General features: G+C 34.8%; 1 protein-coding gene and 1 long non-coding RNA gene across 9 annotated transcripts in view; one reads left to right on the top strand and one right to left on the bottom strand.

Annotated features, from left to right (window-relative positions):
* The window catches only part of LOC112669713 (uncharacterized), a 76,598-nt gene that overhangs the window by 5,379 nt on the left and 48,607 nt on the right, over window positions 1-22,612 (bottom strand). The gene's annotated exons all lie outside the window — the stretch shown is intronic.
* The window catches only part of PPP2R2A (protein phosphatase 2 regulatory subunit Balpha), an 85,531-nt gene that overhangs the window by 54,323 nt on the left and 8,596 nt on the right, over window positions 1-22,612 (top strand). For all 8 annotated transcript variants that reach the window (XM_025463048.3, XM_049101440.1, XM_049101439.1 and 5 more), the window contains 3 exons: window positions 15,855-16,020; window positions 20,536-20,648; window positions 21,343-21,520. In XM_025463048.3, the coding sequence (XP_025318833.1) occupies window positions 15,855-16,020; window positions 20,536-20,648; window positions 21,343-21,520 (457 nt within the window). The remainder of the gene's footprint in view (window positions 1-15,854; window positions 16,021-20,535; window positions 20,649-21,342; window positions 21,521-22,612) is intronic.

Here is a 22,612-nt window from a genome sequence, read left to right as displayed (position 1 = left end):
TAGTGGCAGAACTACCAACTAGAACCCAAAACTTTTGACTTATCTTTTCAATATTCTTCAGTGCCTTTTATGTTAAATAACCAAATATGAATGTTAATTTTGTTATTCAGAAATTAGCTGGCATTCCCATAGGCATTCTCTGCCCTTGAGTGTTTTTGTTTTGTTTTGTTTTACTGGAAGTTAATGACCGTCTACACTTTGCTTTTGTTTTAAAGAAAGGTGTTTGGAGCTTTCTATAAATGTACTCAGAGTAATAGTTGAAGCCTGTTAGTAATACCTTAAATTGGAATAAAAGGTCTACAATGGAGTTATTGAAACTACTTGAACATTTTAGTTGTATTCGGAAACAAGGCCAAAAATTTGAAGTAGGGATTTCTTTTGTGAAATTCTACTGAAGATTCTAAAGTGCTAATATTTAAAATACATAAGGGTATGTATTTTATGTATTTTGGCCCTTTTGAGAAGGACCACTGGTATCTATCATTCTTAACTGCATTTAAGAATTTAAGACCAATTCATTATCTAGAACCTCAGATTAGTGGTGTGTCTGTCATCTAAGAATTGCTTAGTTTTAAGTATCATTTTTTAAAAAGTGATAGGTTAAATAACAATGATGTGGGGATCCCTGGATGGCTCAGTGATCTAGCGCCGCCTTCTGCCGAGGGCCTGATCCTGGAGACCCGGGATCGAGTTCCACATCGGACTCCATACATGGAGCCTTCTTCTCCCTCTGCCTGTGTCTCTGCCTCTCTCTCTCTCTCTCTGTGTCTCTCATGAATAAATAAATAAAATCTCTTTATAAATAAGTAAATAAAATAAATAAGATGTTATAATTGGTTTCCTCCTTTGAAACTTGATCTTGTTAATATTAATTTGGCGCTTGTTACCTAATTTATTTTCCACATTTTTAAGCCATATTTTAGACTGGATCTTCTAGTATGGGGCTGTCTTCAGGATAGTCAATTTCTATGTCACTGTTTATATGCTTACATCTAGAGGCACCTTTTATATTAGTACCTAATATATTTAGATTAGTTTTATGAATCCACACCTATTATATCTGTAAAACTTATAGTTTGAAAAGTGGAAGAGAACTTAAAAGATGGTCTTTTCCTAATTTTTAGATAATGACAGGAAAGGTTTATATCAGAAAGTTACATTCCTTAGTTTAATAGCAGAACTCTGGAATTAGAATTTCAATCTCTAAATTTCAGTCCACCTTCTAACAATCACAGCTATTATGCATACATTTCAGGGCACACTGGTGCTTATCCATGGAACATTTCTTAGTCTCTGATAATGACGCTAGCTGTGTTTGCAAAACACAGTGACGTTTGCATTATTGTAGCTTTATCTTCTCATCCATTGGCTGGGTTCCTTGCTAAACTTCACTTAACTAGCACTTTGAACTGATGACACCTTTAACTCCTCTTTCTGTCTCACTGTGTTACTCTTTGAATGTGGCACATCCCCTTCTTGTCATCCTGTTGAGTACCTCTTGCTGCTTGTCCCTTTGTTCCCCTGTCAAAGAAACTGAGTAGTCATTTAGAGAGAGGGTCCTCATTCAGTTCTAATATATTTCAGTCTGTTGATCCTATAACATTTTTTGCTGTCGTTTAAAAATATTTTTATGACTAATATGTTCTTACAGTTTTCTATTGGATAGAATCTCTTGATAGAAGCAGATCATGTAGGGAAATTGAGGCACAAGGATCAGATGATTTCCATGAGGTATCCCACCTGTCCTGCTTTGATATCCAATCTAGTTTTTATAGCATGTCCTAAAATAAGTGAACAATCTTACTGATTTATTTTCATAGACAACAAAGTAAATGATAGGATCTATTCTTTTTGATAATGAAAATATTAATACAGGTTTTCTTGGGAGATTCCAAAGAACTGTTAGAATAGGTGTGGTTGGTGTTCTGTATTTTTTTTGAGGGATCTTTGTTTTATGGGTGCTCAAATTAGTTCATCAGCAGTTGTTTTCCTATTGACCTTGGTTTGCTCAGACCTTCAGTTTTCTCTGAGGCTTTCTGATGTACATGGTAAGTTAAAATGTGTGGGGGATGATGTTTTTTTTTTTCAAAGGGATAATTAAGGAGAAAGTGAGAAGGAAGATTGGTCCTTTTTTCATTTCTTCCTAGATTATTACATGGCCTTTGTTTTCTGTTTTCTAGGTGTGCTGGTAACTTTCTAGGATTTTTCTTTTTCTCGTTCTCTCTCTCTCTCTTTGTTCTTATGTGGTATTCCTAAAATCCCTTAACAAGATAGAGAAGAAACCAGAAATCACGGTTATCACGAAAGATAAGTGGGGCTTTAATATGATTGTATTTTCTTTTAAACTTATTTAGAAAGACTAGAATGGGGCTCAAAAGCAACAAGATGTTAACAGAATTTCTACCATCTATACAAAGGAGTTGATTTAGTTTGATGTTTAAGTGAAGAAATAGAACCCACTCATTGTTGTAGGGTGATGTGGCAGCATTCACTTCACATGGTATTTACTGGTGCACCAATCAGAATAGCAAATTTAGAAATGTCAGCGGGGAATGGTCAAAGGAACCAAGACTGTGTAGTAGCCAGAAGGGATGATATTAAGAGTTCTGCTATTTAGAGATTCGTGTGAGAAGAAACAATTAGTTTCTTTTGTATATGGAAATGTGTGCACAGGAGTTGGATACTTGTCTGTCCGAAATATTAGGGAAAGAATACATGAGAAGTTCAAGAAAATACCACTGTGGTATCTTCCAAATCAGCGTATCTGTAAAATGAGATTTCTTTTCTAAGCTACCAGGCTTTCCCGGTCTTCCTTTTTCACTCACTCTTTGATCTAAGTTTGTGTTTTTCAGATTGTAAAATGTTAGAACCACATGGGAACATGTATTTCAAATGCAGATTCCTAGACTCTATCTTAGAACCACTAAATTAGAATATCTGGAGGCCTGAGATTCCACTTTCACTTTTTTCTTTTTTTTTTTTTTTTAAGATTTTATTTATTTATTCATGAAAGAAAGAGGCAGAGACACAGGCAGAGGGAGAAGCAGGCTCCATGCAGGAAGCTCCAGGATCATGCCCTGAGCCAAAGGCAGATGGTCAACTGCTGAGCCACCCAGGCGTCCCCCCCTTTTTTTTAAAGTCCTTTGAGGACTTCACCTGGTAGAAGAAAATGTAAAATTGAAATTGTCTGCCTTGCAGTACCAGAATAATGATAAAAGCTCCAAAATACAGCTTCATGTTTGTGTTACCTAAAAATACATTTAAAGTTTTCCCAAGAGGGACACCTGGGTAGCTCGGTGGTTTAGCGCCTGCCTTTGGCTCAGGTTGTGGTCCTGGGGTCCTGGGATCAAGTCCCACATCAGGCTCCCCATGGAGAGCCTGCTTCTCCCTTTGCCTATGTCTCTCCCTCTCTCTGTGTCTCTTATGAATAAATAAAATCTTTAAAACAAAATAAAGGTTTCCCAAGATAGATCAAATGATACATACAGAAAAATGCACAGAATCACAAGTGTATAGTTCTGTCAGTTTTCACCAAACATACAGACTTGTGTAACTCTTCCCCAGATCAAGAAATTGGATATACTACTGGTACTTCAGAAGCTTTCTCTGTCCTTTCTGTTAGTACTATGCTCTACCAAAGCTAACTGTGATGAATTTGTTTTCCCTGTATTGAACTTTATATGTATATGGTCATTCATAGAAATTAAGTGCTAATTTTTTTAAGATTTTATTTATTTATTCATGAGAGATACGGAGAGAGAGAGAGGCACAGACACAGGGAGAGGAAGAAGCAGGCTCCGTGGAGGGAGTCTGATGCGGGACTTGATCCTGGGTCTCCAGGATCACACCCTGGGCTGAAGGTAGCACTAAACCGCTGAGCCACCAGGGCTGCCCCTAAGTGCTAAAATTTATAGGGTTTTTCAAGAGTTCTCAACCTTTGGTGTCATGGATTTCTTCAGCAGCCTAGTTGGTACATAAAATTAGAAGGCACCTTTATTGAAAAATATTTTTCAATGTTAAACACTTATTGAGTAATATTTTTTTTTGTGGACAGCAGCTGGGTGTGATTTTAAAGCATGTCATTTCTATAGTGACAAAGTCACAGATAATGCTAATATGGTGGTTTATTGCCTCTATCCATAATTGAAAGAAATACTGAATTTCAGCCAGACATTAGTCAGAAAAACCTCCACTACATCCAAGTTCACAAAATCTCTGGGTTCTGTGTGTCAATAGGTAGTATGTGGACCTCAAATTAACAACCCCTGGCAATGCGGTCTCCTTTTACCAATATAGAGAGTAGGGGCCCAGACAATAGGTTTACTCATCCAAAGTCGTACAGTTAATCTTCACAGCAAAACAGTGAAGATGTATGCACACTTGCTATTGTATCTCAATTTATTACCAATTTATAAATGAATTGAGATCAGAGAAGTAACTTTTCTAAGATCCCACAACTAGTGAAGTGGGTAAAAGCTAATTCTGTATAAATTGGAATGAATACCCACACGCTGAATATTTTTTAACAAATGAAAAAAATCAGACTTCTCTAAGTAATGAGTCTAAGTGCTGTAAATCACGCAGGAAAATAATTTCCGTCACTTTATAGTAATGAAGAAACTACTTGATTTTGACTTTTTAATAGTAGCCATTAATGAATGATGTTGTCTCCTATGGTAGGTTTAAGGAGAGAAAAGTTGGAAAGAGTTTTAAATTGAGAGCTTAAGTACCTGGAGATCTAGTCCTCATTTCTATTTGTTCGTGAATTCATGTGGTCACCTCTCTTTTTAAGATGTCTGTTGTACACATTTCTATCCAACCAGCTGTCACACACTTATCAACTACCTACTAACTTTTGAGGTTCAAGTTTATTTAGAATATATTTTTCAGAAGTTGATTATCATTTAAAGTATCTTTGTTGATTACTGATCATATCAGTATGAATGCCACTAAACAACTCTTAGACAAAGTAGGATTCCTTTAAATGTTATTTTTCTCAACACTAGATTAGATCTTAAGTAACTGGATATAAGGTTATGAACATTTTTAAGTCTTATATTGGCCAAATCTCTTTGAGTAAATTTTACCAATTTATACTTCAAAAATGTCTACATATAGATAAAAAATAAGATAACAAATTGGTGGTTGAAAAGGTATTGTTCACTGGGTTTTGACATGTTAAAGTAATATTATTTTTTTACTTTACTTGTTGCCCAGAAATTTGACTTAACCATATTTCTTATATTGTACCCCCAATTCCAGCAACAAAAAGTAGATGCAAATCTATGAAACTAATAATACCCAGTAATTTTAGAATTTACTTTTGCTTCCCTTTGCCATCTTCTCAACTTCACATATACAATACTACTTCATTGTATTTTTCTTGTAAGTAATTTTTTCCCTCTAATTAAAAAGTTGCCATGTTCGTTGTAGACAATTTAAAGGGGCAAAGAAAGTACATTTATCTCCACCAAAAAAAGACAAACACTTAATGGTGTGCATTAAAGTTTTGTCTTTCTAAAATGAGGTTATAATATTTTTAGGATGGTATTTTTCCCCCTCACATACTGTATATACATACTGTATATAACGACCTTTTATATACTGTAAATCATCATCTTTAAGTATTATATGATATTCCATTACAGACATGTACTGAAGTTCATTTCATGTAGTCTCTTGGTAGATAAAACCCAGAGTGTTTATTTCTTGCTTTCTGTTCATTTTACATTTTCTGTCATAAAGACGCTATAAAAACACTCTTGTAGTGAAATCTTTGAAGTACTTATTACTTCTTTAGAACTTTCTAGAAGTTAAGTAACAGGATATAAGGTCATGAACATTTTTAAGTCTTATATTGGCCAAATCTCTTTGAGTAAATTTTACCAATTTATACTTCAAAAATGTCTACATATAGATAAGAAATAAGATAACAAATTGGTTGAAAAGGTGTTGTTCGCTGGGTTTTAGTTTTACCTAACCTCTTCATATTTGCAATTATTAAAATTACCTTCTTTATGCCCTGTTTTTTCTGATGGTGTATTTGTTAAATTGATTTGTATAGGTCACATGTTGTCAGAATATGTTTTTTCATGAGGCTGTGTTTTTCAGTTTTGTAGATTGGCTGCCTTTAAATTTTGTTTACGTTGTTGGTTTCCTGCCTGTATTATTTAGACATTTACTCATATTTCATTTGTTTCCATTTCATTATCTGTTTGAGATGTATTACCCTAATTAATATGATTTAGAAATCTTACCCTCCTTTACTTCTCCCACCCACTCCCAAATTGGCAGGCAGATTATTCTAACATATTTATTGCAAATCTTTTCACAATGATTGTTTTAAATGCATTTTTATCAGACAGAATATTTTTTATAGAGTTGTATCTAATCTTTACTATATTTTACTTTTTTAAAACCTAAAGATGTTGAAGTACTTATCTTTCTCATTTTTCCCATATTGTAATTGAGTTGTAAATACAGGTTTTACACTTGATCTTAGCCAAAAGGCCGAGAAGCAATACAGACACACACACACACACACACACTTACATACAGACATACAGGTTTTGAAATTTATTGATGTTGGTTTCTTTCTCAAATACCGCTTTATGGGGATCCCTGGGTGGCTCAGCGGTTTAGCACCTGCCTTCAGCCCAGGATGTGATCCTGGAGTCCTTGGATCGAGTCCCACATCAGGCCTCCTGCATGGAGCCTTGCTTCTCCCTCTGCCTGTGTCTCTGCCTCTCTCTCTCTCTCTCTCTCTGTCTGTCATGAATAGATAAATAAAATCTTTTTAAAAAAATACCTTTTTATGTTCTTTTCAAAATAAATAACTTGGTCAGAATAAAGTGTGTTGCAGGTTTCCCTATTTGAGAAACTGACTTTAGATTCCTTGAATTCCATGACATGGTATGTTTAGCTGTATCATCTTGTCTCTAAAAGGCATAATATGGATTGATGAGACTCGGTACCTATCTGGAAGAAAAACTGATACTTGAACATTACTCATTTTCTCATTTAATTCTCAAAACTGCTCTGTCACACCAAAGGTAGAGACAATAAATTCTATTTAAAACATGAGGAAATTGAGGTCTGAGGATTATTTAATGAATCTGTGAGGTAAAAATAGATAAAATTAGTAGAATTATTATTTTTTAACCTAATGCCAAATGGGGTCCATCTGCTGAGTCTTGTATCAGAGAAATCAACTCCTTAAAGAGTCCCAAGTTGTCTAAAATGGATGTTTCTTGGTATAGTTGATAACAGTAGGCATTCAGTGAAGGGGCACAACTTACTATTGAGTGTAACTTAATAACTTCCCACAAAATCTTGAAGTATTCCATCACCGTCATTGTGATCAGTTGAGAAAACACTTGAAATTTCTTTTTGTTTTCTATTTATACCATTGATTGCGTTGTATTTTGCTTTATTATAGAAAGTTTCACTGTTTGCATCAATAGTGGTTTGTTATCAGATATGAATTGATTTTTTTTGTGTGTGCCATTTCTCTCATTGCCCCTGAATGGCCCTTTTCACAAGACTCTAATAAAACTCTTTAAAGTACCTTGAAATAGAAAACAAATGATTACCTGTTACAAATATGATTTTAAAGGAGCATTAGTAAGCAGTAACTAAGTTTTAGCAGTGTTCTGTTTGGAAGCTTAAAAACCTATTCTCATTTATAGGAGATCAAAGTAAAAATACATTTAGTTTTATTTAAAACTTCTGTTTTCAAGAAGCACAGGAAATCCTACATTTTCAGAGTTTTATTTAAAAAGAGAATTAGTGCAGTAATTTATATTTAGAATTAGCTGTTAATAGGGATCCCTGGGTGGCGCAGTGGTTTAGCGCCTGCCTTTGGCCCAGGGCGCGATCCTGGAGACCCGGGATCGAATCCCACGTCGGGCTCCCGGTGCATGGAGCCTGCTTCTCCCTCTGCCTATGTCTCTGCCTCTCTCTCTCTCTCTGTGTGACTATCATAAATAAATAAAAATGAAAAAAAAAAAAAAGAATTAGCTGTTAATAGACTATCAAGTGACATTCTTTTCAGAGATTGTTTTTAATTCCTCATGATTCTCTTAATATGTTTATCATGGAAAATATGAAAACTATCATTTTCACAAAGAAAAGATAAACATACAAAATCATCCCATCTCATGAGTTAAGACCAATCTGTGTCTGTGTGTGTTCTGGGGTTTTTGTTTTTATTTTGCAGAATTAGAATCATGTTGAACATGTCAATCATTCTATAACTTTCAGCTTTTATATCTGTTGATGTTTACTCAGGTTAGTCTCATTCTCAGGGAAGTGAATGGTCTCTTCATTGCAACCATTGAATGGAAAGGAGTGCATATGTAGCTGGAAGAACACTCCAATCTGGTTTTATAACTTAGGTGACAGAAGTTTAATAAATACGTAGATTGTGGGAACTGCGGAAGACGGGTAGCAGAAAGCATTGTGCATAAGTTAATATGATTGAGAAACATTGATCTGCCATTGGATGTAATCGACTCTGGTATTTCACAATTTACTTCATTTGATGGACATTGAGGCTTTTATGCATTAATTTGATACATCTTTGCATACATTGTTTTCTATTAGGTTATACTTTGAAGTGGAATTGTTGGGTATCTGTATTTTTTAAGACTTTCAATATGTATTAACAAATTTGCCTCCAGAAAAGCTGTATAAATTTATACTTCTGCCAGTAGTATATGACTTTGTGCCTATTTCGAGGAACATTAGAACATTTTTATTCATTAGTTTAAGGACAAAACAGTATTCCTTAGTTTTGATTACTAATGATAATGAGCAGTTACATGTATATTTACTGATCATTTTTTATATAAATTGCCAGCTTTTGACCTTTGTCATCTTTCAGAGTAAAGTATTAGTATTTTTCCTAGTGATTTTTTTTTAATATGGGTATTTTAGATGTTCCTTTCTTCTTTTTTTTAAAGATTTTATTTATTTATTCATGAGAGACACAGAGAGGCAGGCGGAGACACAGGCAGGGGGAGAAGCAGGCTCCATGCGGGAAGCCCAGTGTGGGACTCGATCCCGCGTCTCCAGGATTACACCCTGGGCCAAAGGCAGGCACTAAAGCGCTGAGCCACCCAGGCATCCCTTTCCTAGTGATTTTTAAGGACCTTTTAAGATAGTAACTTGCTATCTTGAAGATAAAATTTTCTTGCCATTATATATATTTTTTGACCTTTAAATATTTTCTTAGCAGATACAAGCCTTTCTCTGTTCTTTGTTTTTGTATGTATGTATTTATTTATTTACTTTCTTACTTATTTATTTATTTTAAAGATTTTATTTATTCATGAGAGACACAGAGAGAGAGAGAAGCGGAGACACAGGCAGAGGGAGGAGCAGGGTCCATGCAGGGAGCCCGAGGTGGGACTTGATCCCGGGACTCCAGGAGCAGGCACTCGACCGCTGAGCCACCCAGGGATCCCCTGTTTTTGTTTTTATACAAAAAAGTTCTCTTTCACTTCAAAATAATAGAAATTCATCATTGTATTTTTCTTTTGCTGCTATTACTTATTTTTAAGCATTTAATTGTTCCCTTTGGAATTTACTTTTATATATAAGAAATGAAGTTCCAGTCCCCTTGTCAAATGGTTGGTTCTAACACCACTGAATTTTACTATTATTTTATATTTTGTTTTAGTTTGTTTGAAGCTGAGGGGGCAATTGAGTTCATGACATATCATAATAGGATCCTCTCTTTCAGTAAACAAACCTGTATGCATAGCTGTGCAGGAAGGAGCAAATGTACACATAACATGCTCCCTTCACCTCTCCCTAACATGGATAATAATTTGAATGTGTTCTGTAATAAGTATTTTGTTTTTGTGCAGTTATTTAACTGTAGCAAAATATCATGTAACTTGGAATTTCTCAACAATCTCCAAGTATATAATACAATATTGCCAACCATATACTCAGTATTGTACAACATATTCCTAGGGACCCCCCCCCCCCCCCCCCCCCGCCACCGTCCCCCCCACACACACACACCCGCATCCTGCAGAACTGAAACTCTGTAACCACCAAACAACTTCCTACCAGCCTCTGGAACCACCATTCTTGGTTTTTCTGTGAAGTTGGATACTTTAAGATACCTCATAAGTGGGATCATAAAGTATTTGTCTTTTTCTGACTGGATTGTTTGACTTAACATTAACTCCTTATGGTTCCTGCATGAGTTCCTTTTTATGGCTGAATAATATTGGTGTGTGTTTGTATGTCACATTTCTTTATTCATTTATCCGTCAGTGGACATTTAGTTTGCTTCCACAACATGGCTATTTTGAATAATCTCTTTTGAGATCTTGTTTTCAATTCTTTTGAATATATATCCAGAAGTAGCATAACTAGATCACAGGGTAGTTCTGTTTCAAGGACCCTCCATACTCTTTTCAAAGTGGCTGAACCTTTTATGTGCTATATATATATATATATATATTTTTTTTTTTTTTTTTTTTAAGTCACAGAGAGAGAGAGAGAGGGGCAGAGACATAGGCAGAGGGAGAAGCAGGCTCCATACACCGGGAGCCCGACGTGGGATTCAATCCCGGGTCCAGGATCGCGCCCTGGGCCAAAGGCAGGCGCCAAACCGCTGCGCCACCCAGGGATCCCTATGTATATGTTTTTTACACTTGATTGGAATAAACTCAAAAAAGCATACAAAACATTAGTAGATTATCACATAGCAGATATGTAAAGTCAAGAAATAGATGGGCAGTCTGGGTGGCTCAGTGTCAGGTAAGCGTCTATCTTGTGATTTCAGCTAAGATCATGATTTCATGGGTCATGAGAAGCCCTGCATAGGGTTCCATACTCAGTGGGGAGTCTGCTTGAGATTTTCTCTCTCCCTCTGCCCTTCCACCCGCTTGCACATGGCCCTCGCTCTCACTCATGCTTTCTCTCTCAAATAAATAATAAATCTTGAAATAAAAAATAGAAATAGAACTACCCACCCTTCCACATAACCCTTCTCGTTCCCCTTCTAAGTCACTAATTTGTCCTTCCTCCCCTTATAAGCCTGTTTGTAAGCCTGTCTTCTAACACCTAGTTTGATCTTAACAGTTTTAGAACCTCTTTTTTTTTTTTTTTTTTAAGATTTTATGTATTCATGAGAGACAGAGGCAGAAACATAGGCAGAGGGAGAAGCAGGCTCCTCTTGGTGAGCTTGATGTGGGACTTGATCCCAGGAACCTGAGCCGAAGGCAGACACTCAACCACTGAGCCACCCCAGGTGCCCCTAGTTTTAGAACTTTTTATAAATAGAATCATTAAGTGTCATGTCTCGTCTTTTTGCTCAATATTGCATTTGCAGATATAATTTGCTCATGTTCTTTTGTATTACCTACCACAGTTTATCCATTATGTTGTAGATGGACACATTTTGGTTGTTTTCATTTGTGGCTATTAATGCAGGGTGCCTGGATGGCTCAGTCCGGGAAGCATCTGCTTTCAGCTCAAGTCATCATCCCAGGGTCCTGGGATTGAGCCCTCAAGTCAGGCTCTCTGTTAAGTGGGGAGCCTGCTTCTCTCTCTCCCTCTGCTTGTGTTCTCTGTCAAATAAATAAATAAAAATCTTTAAAAAAAAAAAAAGAATAATGCAGCTGTGAACATTCTTGATTATATTTTTTGATGCACACAATCATGCATAAAGTCATGTCATTTGGTATAAGAGTAAAAAGAAGTTCTGTCAATTTTATTTTCGTGGACAATATATGAAAATTCTGACTGTTCAATAACTTTGCCAGTGTTTAATATAAGAGTACAGTACAGTTTATCAATGATTTCCTTGAGCTTATTCCTTTTTTTTTTTTTTTTTGCGCCTTGCATCAGAAATACTTCTCTATCCCAAGGTCCCAGATGACATACATACATATATACATATGTGTTAGATTCTTTTAGATGTGTGCGTGTCTGGTATGGTAGTCATTTGCTCCATGCATCCATTTAAATTTTGATTAAATAAATTTAAAGTTCATTTCTTCAGTCACTGTAGTCACATTTCAGGTGCTCAGTAATGACATGTAGTTAGTGGCTACCATATTGGGCAGCACAGATAACAGACTCTTAAAACCATTACAGAAAGCTGTCTTGGCCAGTGTTGTCCTAGAACCTGATTATTGAACATTCATGTTTGTATTTCTGATTCACGTGGAATCAATTTATAGAAGTGCTTTGAGGTAGGTAGTAGAGGTCAAGGTTCACTTTTTTTTACATATGAATAGCAAATTGACCAAAGCCATTTAATGATAAAACTGTCCTGTCTCAGCAGTGCTCCTTTGTCATAATTCAGGGCTATTTCTGGGCCCTTTGTTCTGTTCCATTGGTTTATTTGTAAGTACTGTGTGAGTACCACAGTGTTTTATTACTCTGCTTTAAAACTTGGTCATGTATAGTATCCTTTATATATTTATTAATTTTATTTTTGAGATGTTTAATTTGCATTTTTATGTACTGTGTCTTCAGTGCACATGAATACTATATCTCACATCTCATTTTGTTTCCTGTTTTTTTTGTTTGTTTGTTTGTTTTTAAACTAAGGGCTACGTTTTCAAGATCTTTTTGTCTTGCTATATGTACCTCTAACCCATTTCTCCTCATGTCTGCACTATACTCTTAATTGCCAGGTTAATTCCAACCTCCTTTACTGTACCAGCACCACCTTTTACTCTTTCTGGTCATTTAGAAAATCTTTATTGAATCCCTGTTATACGCCAGACACTATTACATGTTTTGAAGATAAAGCTCTTTTAAACTTTTGTATTTATGTTTAAATGTATATATATTTATTTATATAAATAGATTGGTTAAGAAAGTAGGTCCTCTGTTAGTGAAAACAGGCTACAGAAAAGGGAGTTGTAAACAGCCTTGCAAGTAAAACACAAATATGCAGCCTTTCTAGAATGTGTCAATTCTCCATGATTGTAGGGAAATTTTGAAACAAAAAAGCATTTTTAAGTGCATTCTTCTTTGACACAGTGTTGACAGGGAATTGCATTTCCTTTTCATATTTTGCTCACTGTACTTAGTTCATACTTGCTCGCTGTCATGATCATTATAATAATAGAAACATCTCTCCCTGAGTTTTAGGCAAAATCTCAACCCACTTTTGGCTACGAGTCCAGCTCTCTGCAGTCCATGAAGTCAGTCTCCATTCATGCATCTTTTTTATGGTTTCTTCTCTTTGTTACTACTGCTGTCATATCTGCTGCTGTTCTTTGTTCTTGTTGATTTGTTTTTTAAAAATTCTTTCACTGTAATTTTAGTAGAGTTTAAGGAGTATGGATATTAATATACAAGTCCAGCCTGGCATCTCTAACTTTGTAGGCATAACATTCTTGTGTAGTGTATTCTTTTCCTCTGTTGAAAAGAAACATGCTTCTTGAAATCCATTAAGACTGCTAATCTCTAATCGCCTCTATGATTCTGTTTTTGCATTCTTTAATAGATGTTTAGACCATGTGGTAATTATTGAGTCTTTAGGGTGATGGGGTTGTTTTGTTCATTTGTTTTAGAGGGTGTGTTCCTATGTTTGTGTTTTTCTTACCATCTTTTATGTTGTGACCCATATAAACCCAGTTTTTGCATAAAGAACTGTATGTGTTTGCCTTTCGTTCTCTATATCGCTTACCTGAATCAAGTGGACCTACTTTTTTTTTAATTAAACTAAGGTTTTAGTAAAACCTTACACAAGTTACTTAAAGGTAGAAGTAGGTTTTAAATCTCTCTATAGGGATCCCTGGGTGGCGCAGCGGTTTGGCGCCTGCCTTTGGCCCAGGGCGCGATCCTGGAGACCCGGGATCGAATCCCACGTCGGGCTCCTGGTGCATGGAGCCTGCTTCTCCCTCTGCCAGTGTCTCTGCGCCTCTCTCTCTCTCTGTGACTATCATAAATAAATAAAAATTAAAAAAAAAATAAAAATAAATCTCTCTATATTTGTAGGACTTGATGTACACAGTGCTGTAGTTTCTTAAGCTCAAAAAACAGCATTCATATTAAAAATTGAATTGCTGTTAAGGGTTTTTTTTGAGAGTAGCACAACAGACCTTTAGAAACAGTAATTTTCGGTAAAAGATTTATTGAATTTCTTATAAAGCAATAGTAGCGTATACATATTTAATAGATTAGGTTATGTGATTTGGCATAAAACTGTGGTAAAGAGGGGCACCTGAGTGGCTCAGTGGTTGAGCATCTGCCTTTGGCTCAGGTCATGATCCCCAGGGTCCTGAGATCGAGTCCCACATTGAGCCCGCTTCTCCCTCTACCTCTCTCTATGTGTCTCTCATGAAGACATGAATAAATAAATGAATAAATAAATAAATAAAATCTTAAAAAAAAAAAAGAAACTGTGGTAATGAGACTAGGGTTTTTTTTTTTTTAATTTTTATTTATTTATGATAGTCATACACACAGAGAGAGGGGCAGAGACACAGGCAGAGGGAGAAGCAGGCTCCATGCACCGGGAGCCCGACGTGGGATTCGATCCCGGGTCTCCAGGATCGAGCCCTGGGCCAAAGGCAGGCGCCAAACCCCTGCGCCACCCAGGGATCCCGAGACTAGGGTTTTAATCCCCAGTGGGGATTATGTTTTTTGGTATGCCTTGCATTCTTAATATTGGCAAACTCAATAATAATTGATACTGCTATCAGAGGGTTCAAATATAACTGGAACCATGAATGACCAAACCAGATAACCAAGCTGCTGTACAAAAACAACCCAAAACAAGCTTTTAAGGTGATGATTCACTAAGGTTTTCTTTTATATGTAGAACAATAATGAGCCATTCTTTTAATCAAGTCATCTTAAACATTTCATTTGATAAATTCACTTTTACTTTTGAATAGTTGGCTATCAGTAATATCTTTCCTTTAAACTATTTTTCCATAGGTTCTTCTTTGAACTAGACTTTTAATGTTTTTGACGGAAAGATTTTTAATCATGTGATAATAGGTTAAAAGGTGAAATTCTCTCATGGTTATAATTCTCACTTTTGTGAAGATACTAGTGTTAACTGAAGAAGTTGACAAGTAGTTGCTTTAGCTAATAGTTTAAACTGTATTCACTTACCCAGATACTAACTGAAATAAATCATCAGTGTGTGCTAGGCTCATAAGGCTAACTTAAGGAGAGGAAGAAATTGTCGATGGGTTTGTGGGGTGAGGTTTGCTGGGTAATGCTTTATGTGAACTTAATGAGTCACAGAGCTCTGTAACTGTGGTCTTGGGAGAAGCTGGGGTCAGATGATACTATTACATTGATGGAGTTCTTAAATAAGAGTTTTTCAGCAGTGACATGACCTAGAGACAGGCATGGGAAAGGAAGAGGAGGAAGACAATACATCCAATAAATAACTGATTTATGGTTGACCCTACAGTGGACAGAGAAAGTGTGCCGCAGCCAGCTGTTTTCTAACAAGCTTTTATTTATTCTTCCCTTTTAATTTTTTATTTTAATTTTCCCTTTTTAAAAAGGTGAGCGCCCTCATTAAGGGTGCTTAGATTTTTTTTTTTTACTAGTAGTCCTCTACTATTTATTATATAATGATAAATTAGTAATCAGATTGATCAATATTTTAATGTCATTTTCCTATTGAATTGGGCTCAGGCTTTTTATTAAGCTTTTCCATTTTTTGTGAGGAGCTGTTTTATTTATTCCTAAAGGCCTTAAATATTTAAAAAAAAAAAAACCACTATAGTTGTATTTAAGATGCAGGTAATTAATTAACCAGAATTTGCAAGGTCTGTTGGAATTGATTGCATGTTTATGTTTTGAAATATTTCTCAACAATGGTCCAAATATTTTTGTTTCCATTTTAGAACAAAATCCAGTCTCATAGCAGAGGAGAATATAATGTTTACAGCACCTTTCAGAGCCATGAACCAGAGTTTGACTACTTGAAAAGTTTAGAAATAGAAGAAAAGATCAACAAAATTAGGTGGTTACCCCAGAAAAATGCTGCTCAGTTTTTATTGTCTACCAATGGTAAGTGTTAAATTTTTTTCCTTTTATATGCCTTTTATATATGTGTGTGTACATATATCCTGTACAATACTTAACTTTTACAAAGAGGAATAGATGTTCAGAGAGTTCTACAAATAGACACTTGGAAATAGACGTCTTCCCTATACATGATGTGTAAATTCTTCTTTGTCTTCCCTTTTTTCTTTTAGTTTTTAAATTCTATGAAAAAGATCTCAGGTGTCCATATTCACTTGGTATATACACACTCTGTAGTGAAAAAAGAGGACTTTACCACTGGATTTTAGATCAGGTACCATTTGTGCCACATCTTGGTTTAGTTGCCTTTGGCACATTATAACACAAGTCAAATTTTCCTCATCAGCAAACTGATGATGGTAATAATGTAATAGTATTGTTATGGGTAGTAAATGTGATATATATGATGATGATGATGATGATGATGATGATAAATGCCCCAAGCAGATGTGTTGGGACATACATAATTCACGTATTGGGATATTTGTTCTTAGTAATTTTGGCAGTTCACTTCTTACAGGATAAAGTATTTTTCTTTTTAATAATGGGAAATGTTTAAAATAAAGGCTGAACTAGAATAAGAAAGTCCTATGTACCCATCATCCAGCTTTAGCACTTCTCAGTTCGAAGCCAGTTGTTTGTTCAGGTACTTCTGCTTTCCCTCCTCAGTATTGTTTGGGAACAAATCCCATTTCGATTCATTTATGGATTAAATCTTAATTACCCCTCACTTCTCTGTTCATACTTGCATGTGTGTAACCAGATGAGCCTTTCTAGACAGTAAATTCTACAAACGCTCAGTAGAGGGAGAGGCCCTGGGAATTCTAGTCGTTGGGTCTTAGGTATGTGATCCTATCCTGTGTAGTATTTTCTATAGACAATCAACAGTGTCTCCCAAATAGATATACCATGTGAATTTTTAAGTCATTGATTAATAATACAAATTATTTTAAAGGGCACTACACAGTGCATTGTAGGTTTCTGTCTTTTGTTGTTACTGTTAATGAGCACTAAATAAAATACAATTATTTGGGGCTACATTATTTTTTTGTGATAAAAAACAGAACCCACTGTACAAGAATGATACAAGTGGGAATTTTACAGACTGTTGTGTCTGGATGTGGTGGGATGGGAAAAGGATGGAAGGAATAGAACTTAAGCTATATCTGGAGAGCTTTATTGTTTACAAAGAAAGAAAATAATGGGAGAATGTCAGTATCTCTTAAATCTAAGTCATAACTTTATATTATCTGGTATGTTTGCCTCTGTAAGATTGAGAATAACAATTCCTCTTCCCCTACATGTAACAGTCCTTTTGGCTCATAAAAGATGAACTCCTAAAGGGAGGTGGTGGAAAATAGCATGAAACATCCCCCACCTTTGATTGACTAAAAATAATCTCACTTTGGTCTTATATGGATTTCCCATGGTCATCATCAACCGTCCAGTGTTTCCCAGGTCATTTTTATTCACAGAACTTCACAGTGGCCTCCTTACAATTTTGGTTCATTTAATTTATCTTCACGTAACTTTATTCTCTTTCATCTCCTTTTGCTTTCTCAGAGTTTTCCACAATTCTTCCACATTGCAAAATGTCCACCTCTAACCTATTGACCGTGGATCTTGAATATATGAGTAATACAGAGTTTACCAGTAAATACCTTGTGTTTTAACAGCTGTTAATAAGTTTTTTAATAACAAAGCTACATTCATTCCCACAAGGAAACTTGGTAGATGGTTTTCCCTGTCCTACTCTCTCTTTATGGTGAGAGAAACACTGGGACTTTTGGACTTCTGGAATACTCTTTACTCATTAGTATTGACAATGTAGGGAAACACCATAGAGCACTCTTAACCTTTTGGAAATGACAGATTTCTTTAAGGAATCCAATAATACTCTTACAGAAAAATACATATATTTACATAATTTTGCATGTAGTTCTATGGAGTTTGATTATTGTCACATACTTCTAGTTGGCCAAAAACTACAGTTAATTAAATCACTACTATAGAGCTTAATTTTGACTTTTTAAAAATTTGTCCTAATTATTAAAATATTTTATTTCTGACATGCCTTGTTTCCAAGCATTGCACTGAAATTGTATAGTACTTTTCTATCCTGTGTTTATGCTATTAAGTTTTTTAAACCTCTTAAGTGACAAATTTTATCACATAAAATTTTTTTAAAGTGTAGCATATTTTTAAAAATCTGTTTATTCAGTTCTTCGTGATTTAAAAAAAATTAATTTTCTTCCTAAAACACTATTAGAAACCACAAACTAATTACATCTTATTTGAAAATTTTGATAAGTGCATGGTGATTTATCTGGACCTTTGGTAAGGATGATGAATTTGTACAGGGCACAAGGCAGTTATGGGGGTTGGGTGAAGGGAAGCTTTTCATCCTTATTTTTAGATACTCCCAAAATAATGAGTTTAGGCTTGACTTATTAATAACATTTGGGGACAAGTAAAATATCCTAAAATATATAGATCTTTACCTAACTTATATTTTATATGTATATCTATAAAATAAACATAGTACATAGAAAACACAACTTAACTTCATGATAATTCTAACCAAGATCACTAGGGTTTAGATGAAATATTAGATTACAAGTTAGTAAAGTTAGCAGTTCTTTTCTGCTTATACTCCTCTTTGTAAAGGTTATTCGCAGAGGTAGCTAGCATGCTCTTCACCACCAGGCGGAGAGAGGTGGCAGGGCTACAGGAGTCCCTGCTACCTCTCTATATGATAAAATTTTATAAAGTATCTCTATACGCTATTTTTAAAAATTGTACCAAATTGCTCATGAAAGGACCATTAAGAATGATAATGAATGCAATTTTAGGATTATAACACAAAGCATTAAATAAACATGCATGAGTCTGTAATGATTTTTTTTGTAATGATTTAAATAAACAATTAGTTGAATAAATAAGCAGGGAGGGGAGATGCTTCTTACAGGAGAATTTCAAATAATATTTGGATGGATGCTTCTCCTTATAGGGACTGTAACTTGGTTCTTCTTTAAGTGTGGACTGGACTTAGAGATTCATTTCCAAAGAATAGAGTATGAGAAGGGGGAAATTAGTAACTGTGCAATGGAGAAATCTGGCAGATACTGCCTTAACCAAGTGAACAGAATTATCATCACCAGTGGAAAAGTAATGTTGATACCATGTATACCTTCTTTTCACCTCTGGTATTCTTCCTAAAAACCCAGTGATCCCAGTCTGATCATGAGAAAACCGCAGATATACCCAGTAGAGGGACATTCTTTAGTACTTTACTGCTGCTTCTCAGAACTGTCAGGATGACGAAAAATAAGAAAAGTCTGAGAAATTGTTAAAATGAGAGAGACTAGGGAAACTTGACAACTTAATACACTGTTGTTTGGATCCTGGCATAGAAAGGGATGTTAAGTAGAAAACCTGGTGGATTCTGAGTAAAGTCTGGAGTTCAGTTAGTAGTAACATACAATGTTAATTTCTTGGTTTTAACAATCATACCTGTGGTGGCGTAAGATGTTGACATTAGAGGAAATTAGATGAAAGGTATAATGGAAACACTGCTATCTTTGCAACTTTATTGTAAGTCTAAACTTGGTCCAAAATAAATGTTCATTATAAAAATACTATTTTATATATTCTTGATACCCACAAATTTTGTCTTAAAAATTTGGGGACATAGCTTTATTTTATTAATTATTTTAAAGATTTTATTTATTTGATAGAGAGCCAGAAAGCATAAACAGGGGTGGGGAGAGTGGCTAGCAGAGGGAGAAGTAGGGAGCTTGATGCAGGGATTGAACCCAGAGCCTCAGGATCATAACCTGAGCTGAAGGCAGGAGCTTAACCAACTAAGCCACCCAGACACTTCAGGACATAGCTTTAATTGGTCTTTTTTTTTTTTTCAGACTCTGATGCCAACTTGACTTGAATCCTTAATACAACAGGGAAGGATTTAAACAGAGGCATCCAGTCTGTAAAGGAATTTGTTGAGTCTTTGGTAGGATCTGCTAGGAAGTATGGGACCAAGGGAGATAGATACTCCTCTCTCATTTTTATTCTAAATTATAGGCTATCTTAATAAGTCTGCCATTTATTTTCTTTTAAAAATAAAATATTAAGTATATATATGTATGTGTATGTACAGATATATAGGTGCTTATATACACACACACAACTTTTCTCCCCTCTAGCTTTAATTATTTTTAAAGGACAAGAGCCTGACTGTGACTTGATTTTAATATCAAATAGTACTTTGACTGTCATTAACATAAAATTTGTGATGTCTATACTGTATTTCTATGTATATGTGTTTTTTATTCACTGGGTAATAGGAAATTTGTTTTTTATTAAGTCATGTAAGAGATTTTATTCTTGAAATCCTTTTAGGTAAAAAATGAAATAGCATGTTTAAATGTGCCTTAAATGTTTTTCTTCTATTAGTATTGCTGGGGTTTTTTTGAGGACTTTTTTCATTTTTCTCTCCAGATAAAACAATAAAATTATGGAAAATCAGTGAAAGGGACAAAAGACCAGAAGGGTATAACTTGAAAGAGGAAGATGGAAGGTATAGAGATCCTACTACAGTCACTACACTACGAGTAAGTACTTAAGAAAAAAATAATGGTAATTCTGATGCTTAGGTTTCAGTATCTATATTATATATTCTAGATCCTGAGCAGAACTTGGATAGGATTAACTATAATCTGCACCCCCGTCCCCCAACAACTTTATAACCAGATAGGACATTAAAAACTCCTCTGTTTTAAACAACTGTGTCTCGCAGAGAGGTCCCACTGTGCCAGGGGCTGACCCAGGACCCAATACAGACTATGCCACACACTTTTGTCCTCATGGTTTGAATGTCAGCTATTACAACTTTAAGTTTCAAGATTAATTTTCTTTGAGATCAGAAAAGTAGAAATGGACCAGATACTGTAGTTGCAGCTAAGAATTACCAGGAATTAGATGCTTTGAGCTAATTTCCTTCTTAGCCACTTCAAACCAGAACATTTAGCTTTGCAAATCTCCAAAGATTTGAACTAGAAATAGAAAGCACAGTAAATCCTAATAGTATTCCTATCAATAAAAGAAATCAATAAATTGACCAAATTACTAATTTTTCTCCCTCATTTTAACATTTTAAGGATCAGCATCAGTTGCTTTATAAAACTAAATCTGTGTAATATAGTACATTGTTACCTCAAAAACTAGGATAAAGAACTGAACTTTAAATGCTGTTGTAAATAGTGAGCATTTTGTAATGACCATTTTTTTCCTGTGTCTTATTGACAGGTGCCAGTCTTTAGGCCCATGGACCTAATGGTTGAGGCCAGTCCACGAAGAATATTTGCCAATGCTCATACATATCACATCAACTCAATTTCTATTAATAGTGATTATGAAACATATTTATCTGCAGACGATTTACGGATTAATCTTTGGCATCTGGAGATCACAGACAGGAGTTTTAGTATCCATTTGGTTTCTTTTTTTGGTGTTTGGTAAAGAAGGCATGTTGTGCCCATACTACATTTATTTTCATCTCTCCTTTTATTTATTCTCTTTATAGTAGCTTCTTACTTTATGCCCCTTTTTCTTTGTGTTTAAGTGACTAGACAGTGAGGGAAGTTCTTTGATAAAGAGCATAATGTATTAATAGGATTCTTAGTATTTTAAGTACTATTAGACTAAGTTTAGTACTTCATACTAAGTACTTTGCTATGATACCGTGTATATTAAATACTGTTATACCTATAAAAATAGGCATTTTTTTAATGGTTGAGTTTTTTATAAAACAAATTTATGGAGTACTATTCATTAAAAATGTAATTACAAAAATATTCTTAGTAGAGTTACCAAAGAAATTCATATCTGTTATGAAGTGTTTGCAGTTATTATTGCTAGTGTTACTGTTTTATGTATTTTTAAGTAGACATCATTTGAAAAATCAATAGTTTACTGTAATTTATACTCTATCCACAGTATCTAAAAAAGCTTGTTTCTGTGTAGCATTACCAGTCTAGTTAGTGGAAAGTCCTATTTACTAACCATTTATATATTTTTTTGTTCTTTTCTAGTTTTTTTAATTGGGTTTATATATATTCTTTTTTTTTGGTGGGGGGTAATTCTTTTAAAGCACCTTTTTTGTTATTAAATGAATCCACTCCTTTGTGGTGCAGATAGGTTCCCCTTTTTGCCCCCTTAAAGTTTTTTACTTTTGTTTTATTTGGAATGTACACTAAGTCCTATTAATATTTAGGAAAATAAACTTACCAGTCTTTTCCTTATGGCTTCTGAGATTTGTATCATACTCAGAAAAAAGGGCCCCTCTTTTAATTATTTTTTTTTTTTAGGCCCCTCTTATTTTAACATGATTTCTTCTGAGGTTTTTTTTTTCCCCAAGCATTAGAAGTTCTGATTCCTCTGGGATTTATACTCTTATAGGAGTAGAATCCAATTCAGAATGAATATTTGTGTTTAAGTTTATGAATGAATTTTAGGTTTGAGAAATGTAGAATTATATTGCCCTTTTTCTTAAGTGGAAATTCCTTAATAAAATGCT

Source organism: Canis lupus, chromosome 25, assembly GCF_003254725.2.
Source record: "Canis lupus dingo isolate Sandy chromosome 25, ASM325472v2, whole genome shotgun sequence".
NCBI lineage: Eukaryota > Metazoa > Chordata > Mammalia > Carnivora > Canidae > Canis > Canis lupus.
The sequence above is the reverse complement of the archived record's forward strand: the minus strand, read 5'-3'. Positions and strand labels throughout refer to the sequence as shown.